General features: G+C 39.6%; 1 protein-coding gene across 1 annotated transcript in view; it reads right to left on the bottom strand.

The window, feature by feature from the left end:
- SNCAIP (synuclein alpha interacting protein) overlaps positions 1-19,779 on the bottom strand; it is a 150,522-nt gene that overhangs the window by 11,929 nt on the left and 118,814 nt on the right. The window contains exons 5-8 of the mRNA XM_019635308.1: positions 18,464-18,643; positions 12,436-12,549; positions 4,874-4,999; positions 921-1,090 (exon numbers count right to left, since the gene is read on the bottom strand). Of these exons, the coding sequence (XP_019490853.1) occupies positions 921-1,090; positions 4,874-4,999; positions 12,436-12,549; positions 18,464-18,643 (590 nt within the window). The remainder of the gene's footprint in view (positions 1-920; positions 1,091-4,873; positions 5,000-12,435; positions 12,550-18,463; positions 18,644-19,779) is intronic.

The following is a 19,779-nucleotide window of genomic DNA, read 5'->3' as shown; positions in this document are numbered from 1 at the left end:
GTATGTAGCACTTTTTCTAGGATGAGTTCGTGAACCTAATTGCTAGACCTCATACTTTACTTAAATTAAACAGGAAGTTATGAAATACTGTGTGTAGTACAATCTCATTGTTAAGAAAACTCTCCAAATAAGGTCACTCCCTGAGGTACTAGGGGTTAGGACTCCAACACACTGGTTTTTTTTTTCTCTTTTGGAAGGCACAATTCAAGCCATAATACCTAGGCTTGTAGATTAGGGTTTCTAACAGAGCTGAAGGTTGCCATTTCTAAATAGTAACTATGCTTACTAACTATAAAGAGTTGGTAAAGGTACTCTAATAGGAAAAGACACTCAAGATGTCTCCGGCTGAGAATTGTGGACTGGAAAAACTATAGTGTTTTCCATCCTGTCTCCTGGACCTTTCTGTGTCCTGGAGCCCAAAGGGTAGAGTATACTGTGGCTATACAAAGTAGAGATAGTTACCATAGTACCTGTCTGTAATTACCCAATTATACATTATTCTTTTGGAGAAAACTGAGAAACTGACCCATCTCTATGTAGCCTTTTTCTCTCTCTCATGCACTTTCCAATTTCCTAGAATACTAAGGACAGAAGTTGGGGAATGATGGCCCTGAGTGTGCTTTCCACATCTGCTATGTAATCTGGCCCTGAGATGGGAACATGGAGAGGGGGTCTCCTTGTCCACCGTGGTTTAAATCCCGTTTGTTTGTTTCAATATCATCTTGCCCCTGCAGAGATGGCATCTTCAGCATGAATGCCGGCTGTGAGGATTCAGGACAGAGGAAGAAAAGAAGATGAGGAGAATGCGAGAAAGTCCCCGTACAACCCACATGGGTGGAGCTTACCAAAGCACCTGGCTGACACCTACGCACAACAATGATGAGCCAGACCTTGTTCTCAGGGAACGCACAGGCACTTACTCCTTTAGCTGCTTGGTTAACTTCACCACCTGAGAGGCCAGCGACATGCAGGTTTCCACCACCACCAGGTACCGGGAGCACAGGGTGTGCCCATGGCGCTCGGCGCTCTGGGAGGGCTTGTCCCCCGCATGGTTCTGCATGGTGACATTTGCTCCATATTCAACCAGGGTCTGTCAGAAAGTGCAGAGACATGCGATCATATCAGAACTTCCTTCTGAACATTACTTTTAATTGACTAACAGAAGGTTGAATGGAACTTTTTCTGTTATTCCAAAACTAGCTACCAGAGCTTACGGCAAGATGGGGTAGGGGAGAGAGGTACCACCACATATATAAGAACGCCTCTGGTGAGCTTCCGGCAGCCGATATCAAACACCTCCCTTTGGAGACTACAAAGATGCAGTGGTCCAGTCCTACTGCTATCAACCCCAGCCCAGCCTCAGAAGGAGACTGGGAAGGGAAGAGCTGGCTGTATCCTTACAGTTCTTTCCTTTATGAGGAGTGCAGGGCAGTGTGTGTGGTGAGGCACTGTCTCTTTCAAAGGGTGGGCTCATAAAGTTTTGGGATGCCTGTAAGGAGGAGGGAGGGGAATTTTGTTCACCTCTTCCTATATCCTTGAGGAGCACACTTGATCTGTTGCTGAACCTATCTGACCAAGAATAAAACAACTGCAGAGAAACGGCATGACAGAGGCTGTGAAGCAGCCCACACTCCCACCACACACCATGGCAAGGATATGCCCCGTAGATTGAGCAGACACTGTAGAAGGGAGTTTGGTGTGAGCCTGTTTGCACCCCACTAAAAAGGAGAGGGTTCTCCAGCAGCAAGAGACAGCAGGATGCAACACAGGTGGAGGGAACTGTATGAGTAAGGAGGGCGTAAGGTTGGGGCCAGATCTCCCATGTCAGGTACCATGGGGAGGCTCCAGGGGACCCTCTGATGACAGCACCCACCACACCCATCAGAAGTCAGCATCCGAAGGCTGCCCACAGAGAGCATCAGCGCAAACCCTAGTGAGTTAAACAAGCAGTGACAACTTTCAAGGAGAGTGCCATGTCTTTCCCCAGCTAGGCCAAGAGACAGTTGACTTTTTGCTCTCCATACCTCCTGTTTGTCCTCAACATCGGGGCCCAGAAGAGAGAGGGGAATAGGAGCTACTATGGAATGTAAGAAGCTGATCATGTTCAATCCCCATGCCAAGTCCCTTAAGCCCTGAGTCTAATCTGGGTTGGGGATGAGAATGCTCTGAATCAGAAATAAGGCTGAGGTTCTCCGCTGGTTTGGAGTAAATGTGAACAGTTAAAAACAAGCAAAATGTTACAGAATCTGGCCAATGTATCACTAGTACAGGAGAGAGATTTGATGGAGTATAGTTGACATCATTAATTAAAAATGAAAATTCTTTGTATTTATACTGTGATGACATTAGATTCCACAAAAAGCTGTTACATCAATACTAATCCACTACCACAATCTGACATATTCTTTGACACTATCAGATTATAGGCCTCTGGATTTATTTTAGTAATAGGTGATGTCTTTCCCACAAGAAATACTGGTAATTTTTAAATTCCTAGACTACTCAGACTCAGAGGTGGTTAAGAAGCTTCGTTTTCCTTTTGGTTTATGACCATTCACCATGAAAGGTCAGTCTGCCACAAAGTCATGGCCACCTGCCTCACGAGCGTGTCACGGAGACCACCTTGGCCCTGGGCTCTATGGCTCTCCGAGAGACTCAATGTAAACACACCCTGTTATTGTTTCCTTGACTCTGGCTTCTGCAGTTTTGTTTCCAGTGTTTTCCAAACTCAGTCCCTTTCTCACCTAAGAAGGAACACTGCTCACCCCCCCTTTTCTACTCTCAGTCTCTTTGTATTTCTTTTTAAATCTCTCACTCAGTGTAGAGACACGCTTCCAAGATTATCCAAGTTTCCACATCCATGGTATCCAGTGCCAAAAACATCATTTGTGTTAAGTGGAGTGATGAATGTTCTGAAAGGACAGACTGCCTCTCCTCACATATTAAAAAGAAAAAAATATAACTGAAATCTCAAACAGAATTAGTGATATCAGCTGGTTTTCTTTGGCTTTCTGTCATTTATTAGCTGATAAAGAAGTTATTTCAAGACTATTAAATATTAGAGTGTTTCATTAAATGGAAAAACATAGCTTTCGGTTTTTATTCCAATATTTTTCTTCCACAAACATTAATGCTACTCCTTTCATCTTTCTGCAGATCCTGGTGATAATTTAAATTTCTCTCTTTTCTATACTTTCCAATTTCTCATCACTCTTTTTACAACTTGGTGCCTTAAATGAAAAGATGCATGCTAGCGAACTATAGTGGGTAAACTTCCAGACACTTGGAATATTTCCTATCAACCAAAGAGCAGTTGCCTGTAAGGAGACACTCCAGAGAGCTTTCTGCTGTTACCTCTGCCTTTTGTTTTTATGAATCTCTTTCCTTTTACACTTACAGCCTTCCCATATCTTCTCCTGTCATTTCCCGAGTCCTCTCTTTCCTGAGCAACCGGTTCTCACTGTCCAGTTTTCTCTATTAGATACAGTTTACCTTCCACACAGTAGGACCTGAGTGCCTGTTAAATGAGCACATTGAGTTTGCAATAAAAGAAATGACACATAAGGTAAAAAAAAAAGTGTTGCTTTCTTGGAGTTGTTATGTACACATAACATATTTTGAAGAGTATGAACTTAGGGAAGTAAAAGTATTTTCTCTAATCATGGCCGTCAGCCATAAGTTGTCAATGGCCCTTTCCTCACATCTCTGGAATATGTGGGAACAAAGCCATAGGTATTGGGTCATTTTTAGTCAGAATGGTGTGATAGGTCTGATTCTGGCAATTATGATCACTGTTCATAAATTAAATTCCAGGCCAAAGCTAAACTTTAACTTGGATTCTAATTCAAAGCCTTTCTTCTTCTTGCAGGGCTACTCCTCTTCCGCCTGCTTTCCCCCCTACTCTTCGGCTATCCCTTCTCTCTTCTTTGTCACTCAGGGCCTTAACATTTTTCTGGGTGAAAAGGTCTATCTGGTTTTACATCCACACGGCCCCAAACTTCTGAAGACCCTCGTCGGGCAATCCTACCATGTGCTGTTAGCATGGCGGCCCCAGGTCTGGCTCAGCTTCTAGCAGCTGGCATTCCCTGAGAGGTGAGATGCTCTCTCCCCTTGTAGGAACCCCGCGCTCTCTAAGCTGCCCTCTTGGATGCCCCCTCCTGTGGCTTGGGGCAGGGAGAAGAACCTCCCTCTCCTCTCCTGTGGCTCTGCTCCCTAACCTTTATACATCACTGCACACACAGGTCATGGTAATACCTGTAAGGCATGTTGGGCTTCAAAGATGAGTCCATCTGAGGCTTGGGGGTGGAGTGGCTGGCCAACCAAGGCCATGGCGAGCCTGCCCAACAGCTGAGGGGATCAATATCTGAGGTCCCCCCGTAATCAATTCTGGGCATGTGAGAAGCTCAGTCCTACACATTCTCTCTAGCCTACTATTCCAAAGAATTCTTCTAATCCATTCTTTAAAAAAATCTGTCCTGTTTTTCATACACCTGGGGAAGAAGGGTGCTGCTAATGGTAGCAAGAACAGTCTGCCATTGAGAGACTGAGAGATGTCAGTCTGGTTTTGATTTCCTGCTGCCTTGAGAATACGGGGGTACTTAATATCTATTGTCCTCAGCAGCGGGGTTTAAAGTAATGTTGAGAAAAGAGAAACAGTCCCTTTCAACATCCTGTGACACTCAAGGAGAATCTTGTAGGGCTATTATGCCTAAGTCTATGTGGATTTCTGGAAGTACAGATATATCAATATAATTCCTTATTATCTATTGCAATAGAAAAAGCTAGTTTAATCCATTCTCCCAATTTCCATTTTTGTTTTGTTTTATCACTTGATAAACTCATTTCTCTCTCCAAAGCAGCAGGGCCTGTGTACCTGTATGCACCCAAGGTAGCCATGCTGTGAGGCTACGTGCACGGCGCTGTTCCCATCCTGGTCCACTTCATCCAATGAGATGCCCTGTTCTTGCATAAACTGAAGAAGCCACAGAAGAATCTTTTCCTTAAACACAAAGGGGTTTGGAATTAATGGACTATCATGTTGAGAAATTTAATACAAAGACAAGAGGAAAACAAAACTCCAAATTGTGAAGCTGAGATCTAACCAAGCTTACCAGATCAAGGGAAAATTCCCATGCAGTACGAACTGAAAATTCACGACTCTCTGACTGAAGTCAATGAAAGAGGAACGCTCAGAGAATTTTAAGGGCTGGACGTTCTCTCGGCACTGCTCTAGTGTTACTTACTTATTCTATAGATGGGAAATCTGATTTGCAGAAAGTTTGGGATCTCCTCAAAGTCGCACAGCTAGACAGATCCAAAATGGAAACCAGCACTCAGGTCTTTTGATTCCAAGGCAATGTTTTTGCTACTTTGTTTTACTGTCTGTAGGCCTCAAGAATATTGTTACAAAACCTTGAACTGTTGCGATAACTAGCTTTAACTTTTAAATTTATAATGCTTCAACCATGCCTTCCTAATTCCATACCTCCTGCAGTCAACAGGCTTCCAAAAAGAGGCAACAACTTACATTGCCAAGTATAAGATAACCTCACCAAAATAAAACTGGGACCCTTTTGATTTTTTGGACAAAATAAACACTGGCGGTGTTTTAAAGGGAAAGCTTTTTCTTCTTCCACGTTAAAGGGAGGACACCTAAAGCTCTGAACACAAGCTTTCCAAAGCAAAGACACAGAGCAGTCAGTGTGTGTTACCACAGTCCGTTTACATTTTAGCCACTGAGTCTCTGTGGTATTTTCATATTATGTTTGGCCTCGGGAGAAAGCAGGGGGATGGGATTTCACTGTTTGAAAATAGAAAAATTAAGTATAATGTTAAAAAAATATGAGAGTGGTAAAAACAACAGCATGAAGTTTAGCGGGTGGAATTTGACATTTAAAAAGATGATCATGTGTTTGAAATAGCCTTGAACCTCTCCTTAGCCTTCTAAAGGATTTTTTTTTTCAGTTATTTGCTCGGACTGGTCATGAACTTTTATACTTTTCTGGATTAAATTTGCCTTCACCTTCTGAACATGCCAACTAATCTGCTAAAGGAATGTTGGATGAAAACAGCCAGCTCCTTTCATGTTTCACCCCTCGTGTGGGGTGCAGGGCCCTGTTCACCAAGGCATGTGGGACATCAGTGACAGGCTGAGCGCTTGCACCTCACTTTTCCACATGAGCAAGCAGGGAGTAAGCCCCTCAAAGAGCAAGAAGAGCAAAATGTAACGAGTCTACAACCTACTAAGAATGCGCCCGGGGAAAGCAGAGTGAGTGTGGGCTGCAAAAGCAGTCAGACCTTGGATAACAGAAAGTGAAACCCTCCGTATCTTTAGAGGTTGAGGTGGAGCAGAGCCTGGAGGCCAGGCTGGGAGTTCACCATCTGGATAAGGATCTGCTGAGAGGCTTAATCCTCTGCTGTAGAGGCAAACTTGCAGAAAGTTAGAGCTGAAATTTGGACCAGCACAAGTAATGTTTCACATACATGAGGTGGTACCATTTGCTTTATTTTCCCTGATTCGGTAGAAAAAGAAAACTAGATTATTTGTATTTGGAGACAGATGATTGCACCATGTGATCTTAACCCCAGAAAAGATCCAGATGAGGGGATGTATTTCAGGAGAAAGGACATACCATTGGGTTTGAAGTCTATGGTAAGGCATACAAATACCAAGAGGGTAGATTGCTGCAACTCTATCAGTGAAAAGGAGAGCCCTGCCATCTTTAGTGGGTCATTCTCAAGATTATAGGGACTTGGCTTGGACCACATTAAATCATGGAATCTGAATACTGCAGTGTGCGAGACATTTTAGGGAATCATCCAATTCAAACACCCTTATTTTACAAATCAGAAAACTGATGAAGATTTAACTGTATATTTTCTATATTCTAGCAGCTTCTTTCTTTAGTAAGGAAAGGTCAGAAAAGTTCAAGATATTGGAAGTGTTTTATACATACTTATTGGTCACGCATGTTATCATATTTTTCACATTCACTTAAACATTATAGTGGGTATATCTATTCCACTTGTGCCAAAAATGCTCTTTAGTACAATTCACAGTGTTTTCACTTTTGCTAATGGGGCTGTAGGAAATGGAACGCTGCATTTCATAGGACTAGGAATTTTCCCCTTGTAGAAATCTGGAAAAGACTCTAAAGACCTACACTTTGCAGGAGCTTGATAATCTGGGAGAACAAGACAAGGTCTGTGAGAGGCAAAGGCAAGAGTTGCCTTGTCTCGATGGCTCTCCAAGTCAGGGTTGGTCCATAGTGTTACAATGGCCTGCCATCCTTTCTTACAATGGCATGGAAAACTCTTCCTTACAATTAAAGATCTTACCCAATTCAATATGTAAGACTTACGTAAAGGAAGAACTATTATTTTATTGTTCAGAATAGGACAGGTCTTTGCTCAGCACCTGAAACTCAGTTTTGTGTTCTGCATTGGTCAATTTACTGTAGTAAAAACATAGGCAAATTGCCTGTCCCCTGAGATATTTTACGGAAATGAAAATCTCTTCTATGATATTGTGCAGAGAAACACTACCAAAGCAGGCTGGCTGACTATACATCAGGTCTAACAACCAATATTTAGGATTTCTGAGCTGGACATGGAGATGGCTAGAATCCCCTGGTTTTAGTAAAAGCATTTAGCATCCACTTTCAGAGAAATATTGCCTTTTGCTCTGATTCTGGAAAACATATCAGCAAAGATTCGCTGGCCTACAGTTTAAACAGTTGACAAATAACAGGTAGGGAGTACAAAACAAATGCAGCTGTTTTCTCCAACCAAGACCGCCCTTATGAATATAAGTATGCAATGGTGTCTACTCTCCTTAGACCTTTAGTGCCCCCTCCCTGCCTCCATTCTCTCTCTCTCTCTCTCTCTCTCTCTCAGAGGAGGTGTTAAAGGAAGAATATAACTTTAGATCTTCTTTTTCCCAAAAGTATTCCTTTCAGAGACCATCCAATGCACATGGATGGGGAGGCTCTTCTGAATATTATTTGTTTTACAAAATGTCTCTCCAACTTACATTCCATCCATTCACCCACACACATCCATCTATACATTCAGCTTTCATCTCGTGCCTGAAAACTTCCTTCATCTACTGGTTTCTTCTTGTGGGGTGTTCAGTTCTTTTGGTTTTAATGTTATGTTTTATGTGTTCCTAAAGGCAATGCAATTTGCTGCAATTAACACATAAAATTTATGAGATTTGCTGGACAAAGTCTAATAAAGCGTGCAATTGAAAAGTATGCTACAGGTTCATTACTGGTATGAATAAAGTCTCTACAGTTTTTGATGCAACCATAAGTTCTTAAGGAGGTAGCTTTGTCTGTGATCATACATCATCAAATCTAATAAGCCATCACTTAGAAGATTCATTCCGGTTTTGAGATGTTTAAATGTAAAAAGAAAAAATGGCCAACGATAACTCAATAATGTCATTTATTGTAAGATAAATTTAGAATCCAGAGATAGTAAAATGTGAAAAAAAAAGTAAATCTAAGAATTGATTAAATAGGTTAAGGCCTAAATAATTTTTTGGTGAGTTTTTCTTATACTTTACTTATGGTGAAATAAATAAGCTAAATAATATTGATAGCAATAAAAATAACAAACTGGAAGATATCCAATAATCGTAATATCCAACATTTACCTAGTACCTGCAATGGGCAGTGCTTTACATGACTTTTCCCATTGAGTCCTCAGAACAACCCTAGGTAGAAGGCTCCATTATCTCCATTTTAAAGATGAGGGAACTCAGATCCAGGAGGACCTATTCTTTTTTCTTTTTTTTAATTAAAAAAAATATATATAACAAGGCCACTGAGCTAGTAAGCGGCTGGGCTAAGATTTAAATTCAGACAGCCTGAGTCAGGAGCCAGTGCTCTCTGTGACATTTCCTGTTTTCTGAGTATGAATATCCACAACCACTCAGTGTCCCATGACCTCTGACTCCATAAAGGACACGCTCCCTTTGTACCCTTTGGGTCACAGAATTCACGCTCCGTGGGTTCACGGAGCTCCGTGTCGGTTATGCTTTTCCCAAGATCAGTCCCTTGGAAAGCAGATGGAAGTTCATGCTAATCCAAGATTTTTCTATTTTGCTTTCATCTGCAGTCGCAGCATTCTCAGTGTTGTTTACTTATTTCTACCCCATGATGGTGAAACAATAAAGCCAAAGGAATATTTCCCTTTTTAAAGTAAATTGTGGAAAAACAATAACACACAGCCTGTGGAAGTGCTCCCCCCTCACCAGCATGCACATCACTGTTCACGACCATTCATAGGAATTGCTGAACCTTTTCTTTTGTCAAAAAGTGCCTCCCTCCCCCTTTAATCTGTAGCAGGGCAGACATTTAAAATGGAGCATGAATACCACAGTGTGGGCAAAATGTATTCTTGGTAAATGCTCATTGCTATGATGGAGGTTGTTTTAGCAGCAGCAGAATCTCTTGACCAAAAGTCCTGTGAATGATTCAGAAACAAAATGATCACTGGTTTGAGGTTGAAAGTAACATGGAGTCCACTAAACCAGTGACCAATGCAAGACATGCAGCCCCCAAGCAGCCGAGGGCAATAGCTTTGCTGGGAGCCTGCACGAGACCATTTGAACCTTCGTGTTAGAATGAAACAGACCCAAGCTACACAAGCTGTACCTTTGACTTGAGACAATTCTGTCTCAATTGTTTCGCCAGCAACATCTCTCTCAAGAGACGGCAAAGCAGGCTTATCCGAGGAGAACCCCCGCTCATTCTTGCGTCTCCCCAAGGCTTTCACCTTCACGCTCTCTGTGCCAGCTCTGCTAGGTACAATCAGGCAATGAAATAATTGCACCCTCTGAGACTTCATGTGTCAAGATGAGGAAAATCAATTCCTATCACCCAAAGATCTATCACTCCAGAATACCACTAAAAACTGCTGGCTACCCTGTGGTATTGGAATCTTTAAAGGTAATTTTTACAAGAAAAAGGACACAAATTGGGAGTCCAATGGAGCACATCCTTTAAGAATCTATATGAGGGGCAGAGGGCAAGTAAAATAAACCAAGAGAGGAATTTTCCTCTGTACTGTCCTTTCCAGAGATATTTACTGAAGAAACAAAACCAGAACACACTCAAGTGCCTGCTTGATAGAGAAAAACTTGCATGTGCTGAATCCATTAGAAAGCTGTTCAATAACAGTCTTCCTTGTGAAAATATTAGCCTTGTCATGGTTCCAAGTTCAGCATCTCCACAGGTTATCTGTTACATAAGTGGCTGCAGCGGATGTAGGGTGGCTGGACAGAATTTACGGTTCTAATGGGTTTCTACATTTTCCACTTGGATAGGAATGTATCCTAAGGGCTCTGCTGGACTGCCTTGCTCAAAGCCATGCTTTAGGTCATTAAAAATGCTTATCAGCTTGAAATAACAACCTGAAGATTGATGCTGGCATGAAGCAAATGTTCGACACTGCTCTTCCCATAGGCTACTCATTTCTGTTATTTTCGTCAAGTTGAACTCAGTAAGCCACGCTGTCACCCAACTAGTCCCAGAAAGGGCACGTTCTTTTGTTCTGTCCCAATAGCTTCCAAATTATGAGAAACCCACTGTGAGAGCTGAATAGAGAAACCGGCATATAAAAGCAACATTTCCCAAGACAAAGAATGCTGGATGCCCCATTATTTACTTAGAGTCTCAGAACAGTGATGCGATCCTTTCCTCCTTTTCTTTGGCAAACTCTACCAAAAGTGCAGGCAGCCTTTCCACTAATATCAAAATTCCTTGTTAGGCTTTATTATAAGCAAATTAAATCAGGAATGAAACAATTATTCTGACAATTTGAGAATAAATAAAATTCTATTTTATACTGAAAAGTATTTATAAAGATTGGCAGTGATTAAATTCTTTGGGTCATTCGAAAATTGTATTTTGCCCTTTGCCAGGATAAGAAAAAAAAAGGGGCATCCTTAGCAAATGCTTATTAACTATTACGACTGTGTGTAGGCTACCATGGCTGTACAATCCACAAAGAAAATGGAGTAATCATTTCAAAGACAGTGGCTTTTACAAATTTTAAATGTTCTCCTGCTCCTTTCTTCATTTAATAAATTTAGTACAGGCACTCACTTCTTCAATGAGCTGTGTAAGGTGTTCCATATACGTATCACAATGTGCTGTTAGACAAAATTGTAAAAAAAACCCAAAGTCTCCTTCAGCTATATCAACGCCACTGTAGTAAGAAAGTTACACAAGCTATGTACACAGATGGAGACAAAAGAAGATCTGGCCCTGAAGTCACAGGACCTGAGTGAGATCCAGTGTTTTTGCTCTTTACTAGCCATGAGGCCACGTGCAAGTCACTGAACTTTCTTCAGTTTCTTCATCTATAGAATGGAGATAAAAACAACATGATCTAATAGGGCTGTTATACTAAGGAATAAGTCAGAAAATGTACACAAATTCCAGTGGCATGGTGCCTGGTACATACAGGAAATAGTTATATTTTTATATATACATACACATAAATTTATGTTACCATGGCACAAAATAAACCATCACCTAACATCACCTACTAAAGAAAGGCTTTAGTAATATTCTCCAAGTCAGTTTTTTGAACTTGAGATTGTCATGCTTGGGAAAAAAAAAAAAGCATAATCTCTTGTTGACAATACCACAATTTACTGCCACTGGGGAAAGTGTATGAAGCCAAAGGGGATACAGTTATATGCAAGAGAAGCAATTTTCTTTGCCACAAACAAATATGACTAAATCTATTTTAATACAGTGCTGACTTTATTTTTTAAAGACTGAGATTGGCATTTTGTGGTTTCATTTTTTAAAAAGATAATTTATATTCATCCCCATCCAAGAAAGTTACTGAGGATTTTTCACTTCATACAGTAGATAGTGATTTGTGCACATCAATTACTCACACTGGGTTTTCCTAATGTAGAAATTGGTTGTAATTGAGACTCATCTAGTTAGCGTGCTTGTTCATCTTCAACGGAGGGAGATTTCCTCAATTTCTCTCTTATTAAAGGTTTTCTTCTTAATTTTGGGTTCAAGAATATTTATCATTTTTCTTTTTGACAGAAGTTAAATGTGTATTGTAGAAAATTTGGAAAATACAAAAGAAGTATTTAGTTATAGAGTGATAACTACTATAAACATGTCTTGACAGTTTTTTCTAGTCTTATTACCTATTTCTTTCTCTCTCTCCAAAATTCAGATTTGGTACCAAATTACAGGAACAGTTTTGTATCATACATTTTAACTAAATATTATATAATGAACATTTTCTCATAAAATTTCATCATATGGATGTAGCTTCATTATTTATACAATATCCTACTATAGAATAGTTAGGTTGTTTAAAATATTTTTTCATTACAAATACTGCAGTGAATATGATTGCTTACAAATCTGATAATAAAAATTTTTTTCATACCTGGCCAAAGCAACCTGCGTAATGAATAAGGCTTGGAAAATCCTTAGAACAACTCAATTCTGCAATGGCTTCTGTTTCACTCACCATCCAGCGTACACACTCCAACTGACCATTCTAGATTTAAAAAAAAAAAAAAAAGAAAGAAATTCAAGGTAATTCAGGTTTTAAAGTAGTTTGTAGATGGTAATTTTACCAAGGCAAGAAATCACATGAATTTTGGCTTTTATATTTGTCTTAATTTATTTACAATATAGGTATATCACCTATTATATTTCTGATATGTAGTTTTGGCTCTAAATCAACGCAGAATTTACTTAAATACATTTTCATAAGTTTAATCAGTTATTTTAAAATCACTCTATTGAGGTATAATTTACATACTATAAAAATACACCCTTTTTAAGTATACAGCTTGATGAATTCTGATAAATGCCGTATTTTGCCATGTATAATGTGCACTTTTTGCCCAAATTTGTGAGGGAAAAATAAGAATGCTATTATACAATACATTGGTAGTACTAATTCCGTATCTATATAAATGTTTTTACTTCTTTTATTTTTGCTTATGAGTTAAAAGTGTAAAGAAATCAATAATGATGACCGTATGCAAAATAATACCCTGGAATATGAGAATTGGTTTTGTTGAACTTATGACGAACTTGCAATGATGAAGAGTTCTTGGCCTTCTATGATGCATAAATATCGTAAATTTGTTACCAGTACATAAAATTTCTTGTACCTTGTATATGCTCTTGTGTTTTGTAATTATCTGTTACATAAAATTTCTTGTACCATTTTATGTTAAGAAATAAATGCTAAAATTCCTTTATAATTATTTATAAGTACCTAAATGTACACAAATAAAAATTTGAATTAAAAAGTCAAAATGAAAGATTTTTTTCCCCTGAAAGTTTGGGCCAAAACGTGGGTATGCGTTATACACAGCAAAATATGGTACATACTTGCTTGTAACTGTAACTCCGCCTCACCTTTGCCTCAGGCAACCACTGATACGATTTCTGCCACCATAAGATAGAGTATGTACTCTTTTGAATAGGGCTTCTTTCATTCAGCATAATGCCTCTGAGGTTTAACCAAGCAACTGCTTGTAGGAATAGTTTGTTCCTTTTTATGGCTGAGAAGTATTTCATTGTCTGAGTAGATCACAATTTGCTTATCCATTAACTCTTAGAATAGGCTTTTTCCCTGTGCGAAGTCAAAATGTTAGGATTCCAAAATAAAGAAAGAGAAAATAATCCTATCGTACTGCAATGCTGCTTCACTGAAGCCTTCCCCGGCTGTGCCCACAGCTCTTTTCTCCAGTGCCCGGGTCCCACATTGCACAACCAGGGGGGCAGCTGTGACCTACATAACCTACTAAGACCCAGCCTGTGGAATGGATTTAAATCCTTAATCCACCACTCAGTTACTAGACCTTGAGCGAGTTACTTCACCTCTCTGATACTCAATTTTCTCCTCTGTGAAACAGCAAGGTTAGGGGTAACTACCTCATAAAGTTCCTGTGCAGATCAAATGAGATGAAACATGGTGGCTTACTAACCACACAGTACTTGTTACCTGATACTATCAGAGTGCTACCTCGGTGCTCTCACAATTGCTCTATAAGACAAATGAGATATTCAGCTGCCTCCCTGGTTTGCACAGCATGGGACCTTAGCACAGGAGAAAAGAGCCACTGTGGGCATGAAGACAGGGAAGTCTGATCTGAAAACAAGACGGAGGAGGTAATCGGCTCATTCTTCATTTACTCCTATGGAATTTCAAGTAGTCAACTTCCAACTATCCACGGAATATCTAGCACGATCAGGTGTGTGTTGAATAGCTTCCCGGTGCCCTATTCAGATCTACCTTCTCCCTCTTTTGCCCTCCTTGCTGCCAGGGGAGGCTGATATGTATGCCCTGGCTCCCCTGCTCCCTGGCTGGGTTTGGCTGATGGAGAAGGATGGCCGGGGATCAGGAAAGAAGAAGTTTGAGGTCCTCTCTGCTCCTGGCTCATCCCTACCTGCCCCCTCTCCCATCCCTCCACTGCCATGGGGTTGCCACTGGCCACCTGAGTCCCTCCACCAGTCAAAGGTCAAAAGTCAGCCAGTCCTTCTATTCAGCTCTCTCTCTCTCATGTCCTTCCCCAGCCCCTTCAGGCGCTGGCTGCTAAGTGTACTGGGTGTTATCCCCAGATACTGCACTTTCCTTCTTGGGCCCCCTATATCCCACTCACAGTCTTTAACTGTATAAATCCTTCATTATAGACTCTCCTTAAATCATACAATTTGAACGTGCCAAATGTTTTCTACCAGGATTAAACAACAACAACAACAATAAACCACTGATACAATATACTTCATTCCCTCTGAATGAAGAAAGGAAAAGGAACCATATTGAGCATCTCCTAGGCATGACAGTTTATATAAACTGGTATTTATACCGAACACAGACATATAAGGCAACATTTCTGATTTTAATAATTTGAGTCTTCTCTCTTTTTTTCTTGGTCTAACTAAAGGTTTATTAATTTGTCTGATCTTTTCATAGAACCAAATTTGGTTTTGTTGATTTTATTTCTTGTTTTTCTATTTTCTATTTCATTGATTTCCACTTGAATTTTAAAATTTCCTTCTTCTACTCGCTTTGAATTTAGTTTGCTTTTCTTTTTTTCTAGTTTCTCAAGGTAGAAGGTTAGGCTATTGCTTTAAGATCTTTCTTCTTTTTTTCTTTTTTAACATAGGCATTTACAGCTATAAATTTCCCAGTAAGCACTGCTTTAGCTGCATCTTTAAATGTTGGTATGTTGCATTTTCACTCATCTACAAATATTTTTCAATGTTCCTTGTAATTTCTTCGATACAATGATTATTTTAGAGTGAGTTAATTCCATATACTTGTGAATATCCTAAAGTTCCTTCTGTTATTGATTTCTACCTACATTCCATTATGGTTGAAGGACATACTTTGCATGATTTCTGTCATTTTAAATTTATTGAGGCCTGTTTTATGGCCTAGGATATGGTCTATTCTGGAGAATTTTCCATGTGCACTTGAGAAGACTTCTACTGTTATTTCGTCCAATGTTTTGTTAGATGTCTATTAGGTCTAGTTATTCAAGGAGCCTACACTTAAGTAAGTAGAATGATGCTAGAAGGGCAGAAAGAAATATATCACTGCTGTGAGTTAAGCAGTATCACTTGCCATAAATAGAAATCCCAAGAAAACAAAAAATGTTATTAAATTCTAGTGGGGGATTTTTGCCTGCTCAAGTCTCTGAGCCTTGGGTCATTCACTGTATGTTAAAAAGGAATGTCAGTAGGTTGTGTTTGAAAACATTTTCTCACCAGACCAACATTTTCAATTTTGCTTAATCAGAAGGACTGAATGAGAAATAAAAAAGGAATTAAGGTTATTTCATTCCATCTCTGTTTAGCTCCTAAAGTAATTTCTTGTTCTGGCCCCATTTTAGAAAATACAGTGCTTTCACTTATCTTTCTTTCCAATTATTTTGCTTAACTGTTTTCAAAGGGCACTCAATAACACCCTGAACTTCTAGAGTATCTAGTGTTGGGTCCCCCAGGAAACACTCAATAAATTCTGCACGTAACTGGCAAGAATTTATTATGTTCCATTTAAGTTTATGAGTGGGAGAGAGTTGTTCTTAAGCCTTGGTATGACTTCAAAGGTCCTTTTACTCAGGTAATCTTTTTATTTGATACCCTATCTATGCCTCTGCTTCCTGTCAGTCAAGTGATATGATCTGAGCAACTTCTGCTCATTTGTACCAAGTTTGTTTGTCTTTAATGACAGCAGCGCTCCCAGGACTGTACTTAATGAGGTGAAACACCACCAGGCAGTTACTGGTGTTCACAACAATGTCCTAAAACAGAAGAATGATGGTTTCTTAGGAGTCTCTCAAGTGTACTAATTGTCCATCAAAATACACTGAATGGACTGAAATAGGACATGTATCAGGACAGATTTCTAAAAGGGGTGGCCATTTTTATAAAAAACTTGTATTTACTGCTTTTGTAAATTCTAGGTTACACAAAGACACAGAAGAACACTTCCATTTTTCAAATCATTGTCCAGAAAAAAAGGATGAAAAGCCTGAGACTCCAAAGCTATAAAACCTTTTGTATCTTATGGGTTTGTATGGGTTCTTCATTAAAACAAACAAACAAACAAACAAACAAACAAACAAACAAACAAAATGTGCTAAGTTTGCACGCTGATTGTATGATGGCAATACTTTGTTCACTGGAGGAGTTCAAGGATGAATAATACTTAATATGGATCCCACAGGAGGAGTTTATACCAAGAGTTGGCTTAATGACCACTAAGTGTCTTATGTATCTCCCTACTCTGAAGATTCTGAATCTATCAAAACAGTACTAGGGCATATAAATTAAGAAAAAGTTTTTTATCCTATTAGGTAGGTAGAATATAGTCAACAATCGACCATTAGTCAGGAAAACTATACATTATTAAGCTATAATATTTTGTAAATGCTGAAACAGTGTTTTAAGGTCAATGTTCATTGGCACTACAAGAATTTTTTATTCATCACTGACACATGTCCATTGAGGACAAGACCCAACTCTTATCTTCCTACAGGATTCTGACATAGGGCTAGATCCTGAATTTGCCTTCTGCACTTGAATTACTGATAACTCACCTGCCTTATCTACCAGGCTATCAGCTTCTTAAGGAAAGGGACTATGGCGCATTCAAATTTGTATTACCATCATCTAACACAGTACCCAGTGGACTCAGTACATATTGTTGAAATCAACTATGCTGAACCTCAACTTCACATTTGACTTCTCTTTTTTCATGATGGCTGCTGGCAGGTCAGCTTTTAATTTGATATAGCATCATTCACAACTAAAGGAAAATGATATCTACTAGCATCATAGATTTTTTTACTTTATCAAAAAGTTATTTTTTACACTATCTTTGAAATAATACCTTACCACTGAGTAAAACTAAATACAATAGAAGACAACTTTTAATATATAAAATTTTACTGAATGGTAAGTAAAGATTCAAAAATTCAGAGTTGCCTACATTAGAGGTAAGGTACCAATTACTTGTTTTTCAAATGTTATATGTTCTTCAGTGAATTAGCAAGTAGATTTTTTTAACCAGCAAGTTCCTCTAATAACATTTCAATATAATTCTACTTATAAAAATTATGATTATTCAGCTTTCAGAAGACATTATTATGTAAAGCAAAGTACATATGTAGAGGCACAAGATGTAGTCCCTGAACCTCATTTCTAGCTTCTTGATAAATATAACGGAATTCCACATCACCAAAGACCTTAAAAGTAATTTTAGTTTGATAGCTAACTTTCTAGCGATGTGTTATATATTTTTACAGAGGCACTCACTGCAGTGCTATAAAATACCAGGTCTTCCTGTATCACGCTTTCTACATTTTAACTTATCCCACTCGGCATTAATTTGTGTAGTTTTTGACAGAGAGCATACTGTGCTCTGTAAGAGCTAAACTCAAACTCAGCACTTATATGCTAAACAACTCCTGATCCTGAAGACATTGAAACTTCAATGTGATCCATGAGAAGCCCACTTCATTACCTGGAATGCTCCTGAGAGCTATCATCCCTTAAAATACACCTTGTCCTCATTTGTTTTGCTCATTATATTCACATTAGGAAAAAATGAAGCAGTCTCGAATAGATCCAGGTGTGGTTCAGAGCCTAAACTGCAGTCTCCGTGAATAACAAAAGTTCTTAGAACCTCAATAGGTCATCTCCCTTCCTCTTTATTAGCTGATGTGAAGCTCACCCTCATTGCACAATAAATTGGCCTGCAGTCTCAAAATCTCAAAGCAGTTAGCGACTGAAACGATTCATCTCTTAAATGTAGTATGTTCATTTGCTGTTTGCTTGGTATATCACTCTTTTCTCTCTCCATCCCAGCACATTAGCTCACTAGGAATCTTAGAAAATGGAACTCTAACTTTGAGCAGTGGAGAACCCAGCCCCCAACCAGTTACCTTGATGGCCAGGCCCGCCGGAGTCAACTTCTCGGCATTTCGCTCACTGAGGCAATCTTCTCCCATCAAAGAAGTGAGGTGCTGCAGGCATTCTGCGTGGCCCTGCGACGCGGCAATGTGTAAGAGATTGTTTCCGCTTTCGTCATGAATTTTGTCTAGATTGTCGGCAGCTAGGTGTGGCTGTACAAATAGCAAGATTAAAAAGCTTAGTCAATACAGCAGAATGAGATGCTGGGGGTGGGGGGTTTGCTCTGGGGACTGGGAAGAAGAGGTGAACTTCCAGAAGCTCTGGTGGCAGGCATGGAGATCTAATAAGTCAGAATTCCTTGCTATTGTTTCTAATGATTTTCCATTACATTTTTGTGTTTTACTACGCTTTAAGAATGTGAATGTTCAAGAGACTTATAGTCATGTGAGACACAGAGACAGGGATAGGTCAGCAAGCTTGGGGAGGCTCCAAACTGGCTTCCAAAGAACTGTGATGACATTTATGGTAACTGGCAGGTTCCCTGTTCATCTCTTCCACTCAGCTGCTAAGTCCTGAGAGCCAGGCTGTGTGATGTTCCCTGTTGTAGGTTTTCTGAATGAGTGAACTACTTGTCTCAACCATCTGTTTTGCCTGGAACTATGGAGAATTGGCTTTAACTACAAGCTACATAGTGACTGCTACTAGAGCTCCCCTGGGTACCTCTAGACACTTTTATTCCCAAACAAACTCCTGGGGACATCAGGAGGCCACCTGCCTTTGTGTTTCTCACCTCGAGTGAGTTTCATCCCCTGAGTATGAGCTGGTTGATAAAGACTGTAAATGGAGACGTGTTATCATTTGGGAGGCATGAAAACATGGGAAGGACAAAAGGAAGGAATGAACCAAAGAGAAATAGGAAGAGCCAAGAGAGATGGAAAAGACATTTTCAGGACAAAAAAAAAACCCACAAAAAACTATAACTTTATTTAGCAAATCTATTCAATCATATCATCCTATTATAACAATAAGATTTGTAATAACAGACCAAGCACAATGTACATATCTATGCATGACTTTACCCTAAATAGAATCGCACTGCCAAGATGTAATGCTATTCCTGAACGAGGCTTTAATTAACATCATAGCATTAGCCCAGGCTCGCTACTGTGTGATCCAAGTCTGGAAGCCAGAAAAGAACAATGTAGGCAGATGGAGTGTGATTTCAGTTCAGCTCCCTGAGCCTAAGCAGAGCAGACTTTTGTTACATCATGTTACTCTGTCCAGAGCCTTTGGAAAAGCTCTTCAGGCTTCCTAGACATACAGAGCTAGTGAGATCTCCATGTGGGTC

This window comes from Hipposideros armiger, unplaced genomic scaffold, assembly GCF_001890085.2.
Source record: "Hipposideros armiger isolate ML-2016 unplaced genomic scaffold, ASM189008v1 scaffold_21, whole genome shotgun sequence".
Classification (NCBI taxonomy): domain Eukaryota; kingdom Metazoa; phylum Chordata; class Mammalia; order Chiroptera; family Hipposideridae; genus Hipposideros; species Hipposideros armiger.
The sequence above is the reverse complement of the archived record's forward strand: the minus strand, read 5'-3'. Positions and strand labels throughout refer to the sequence as shown.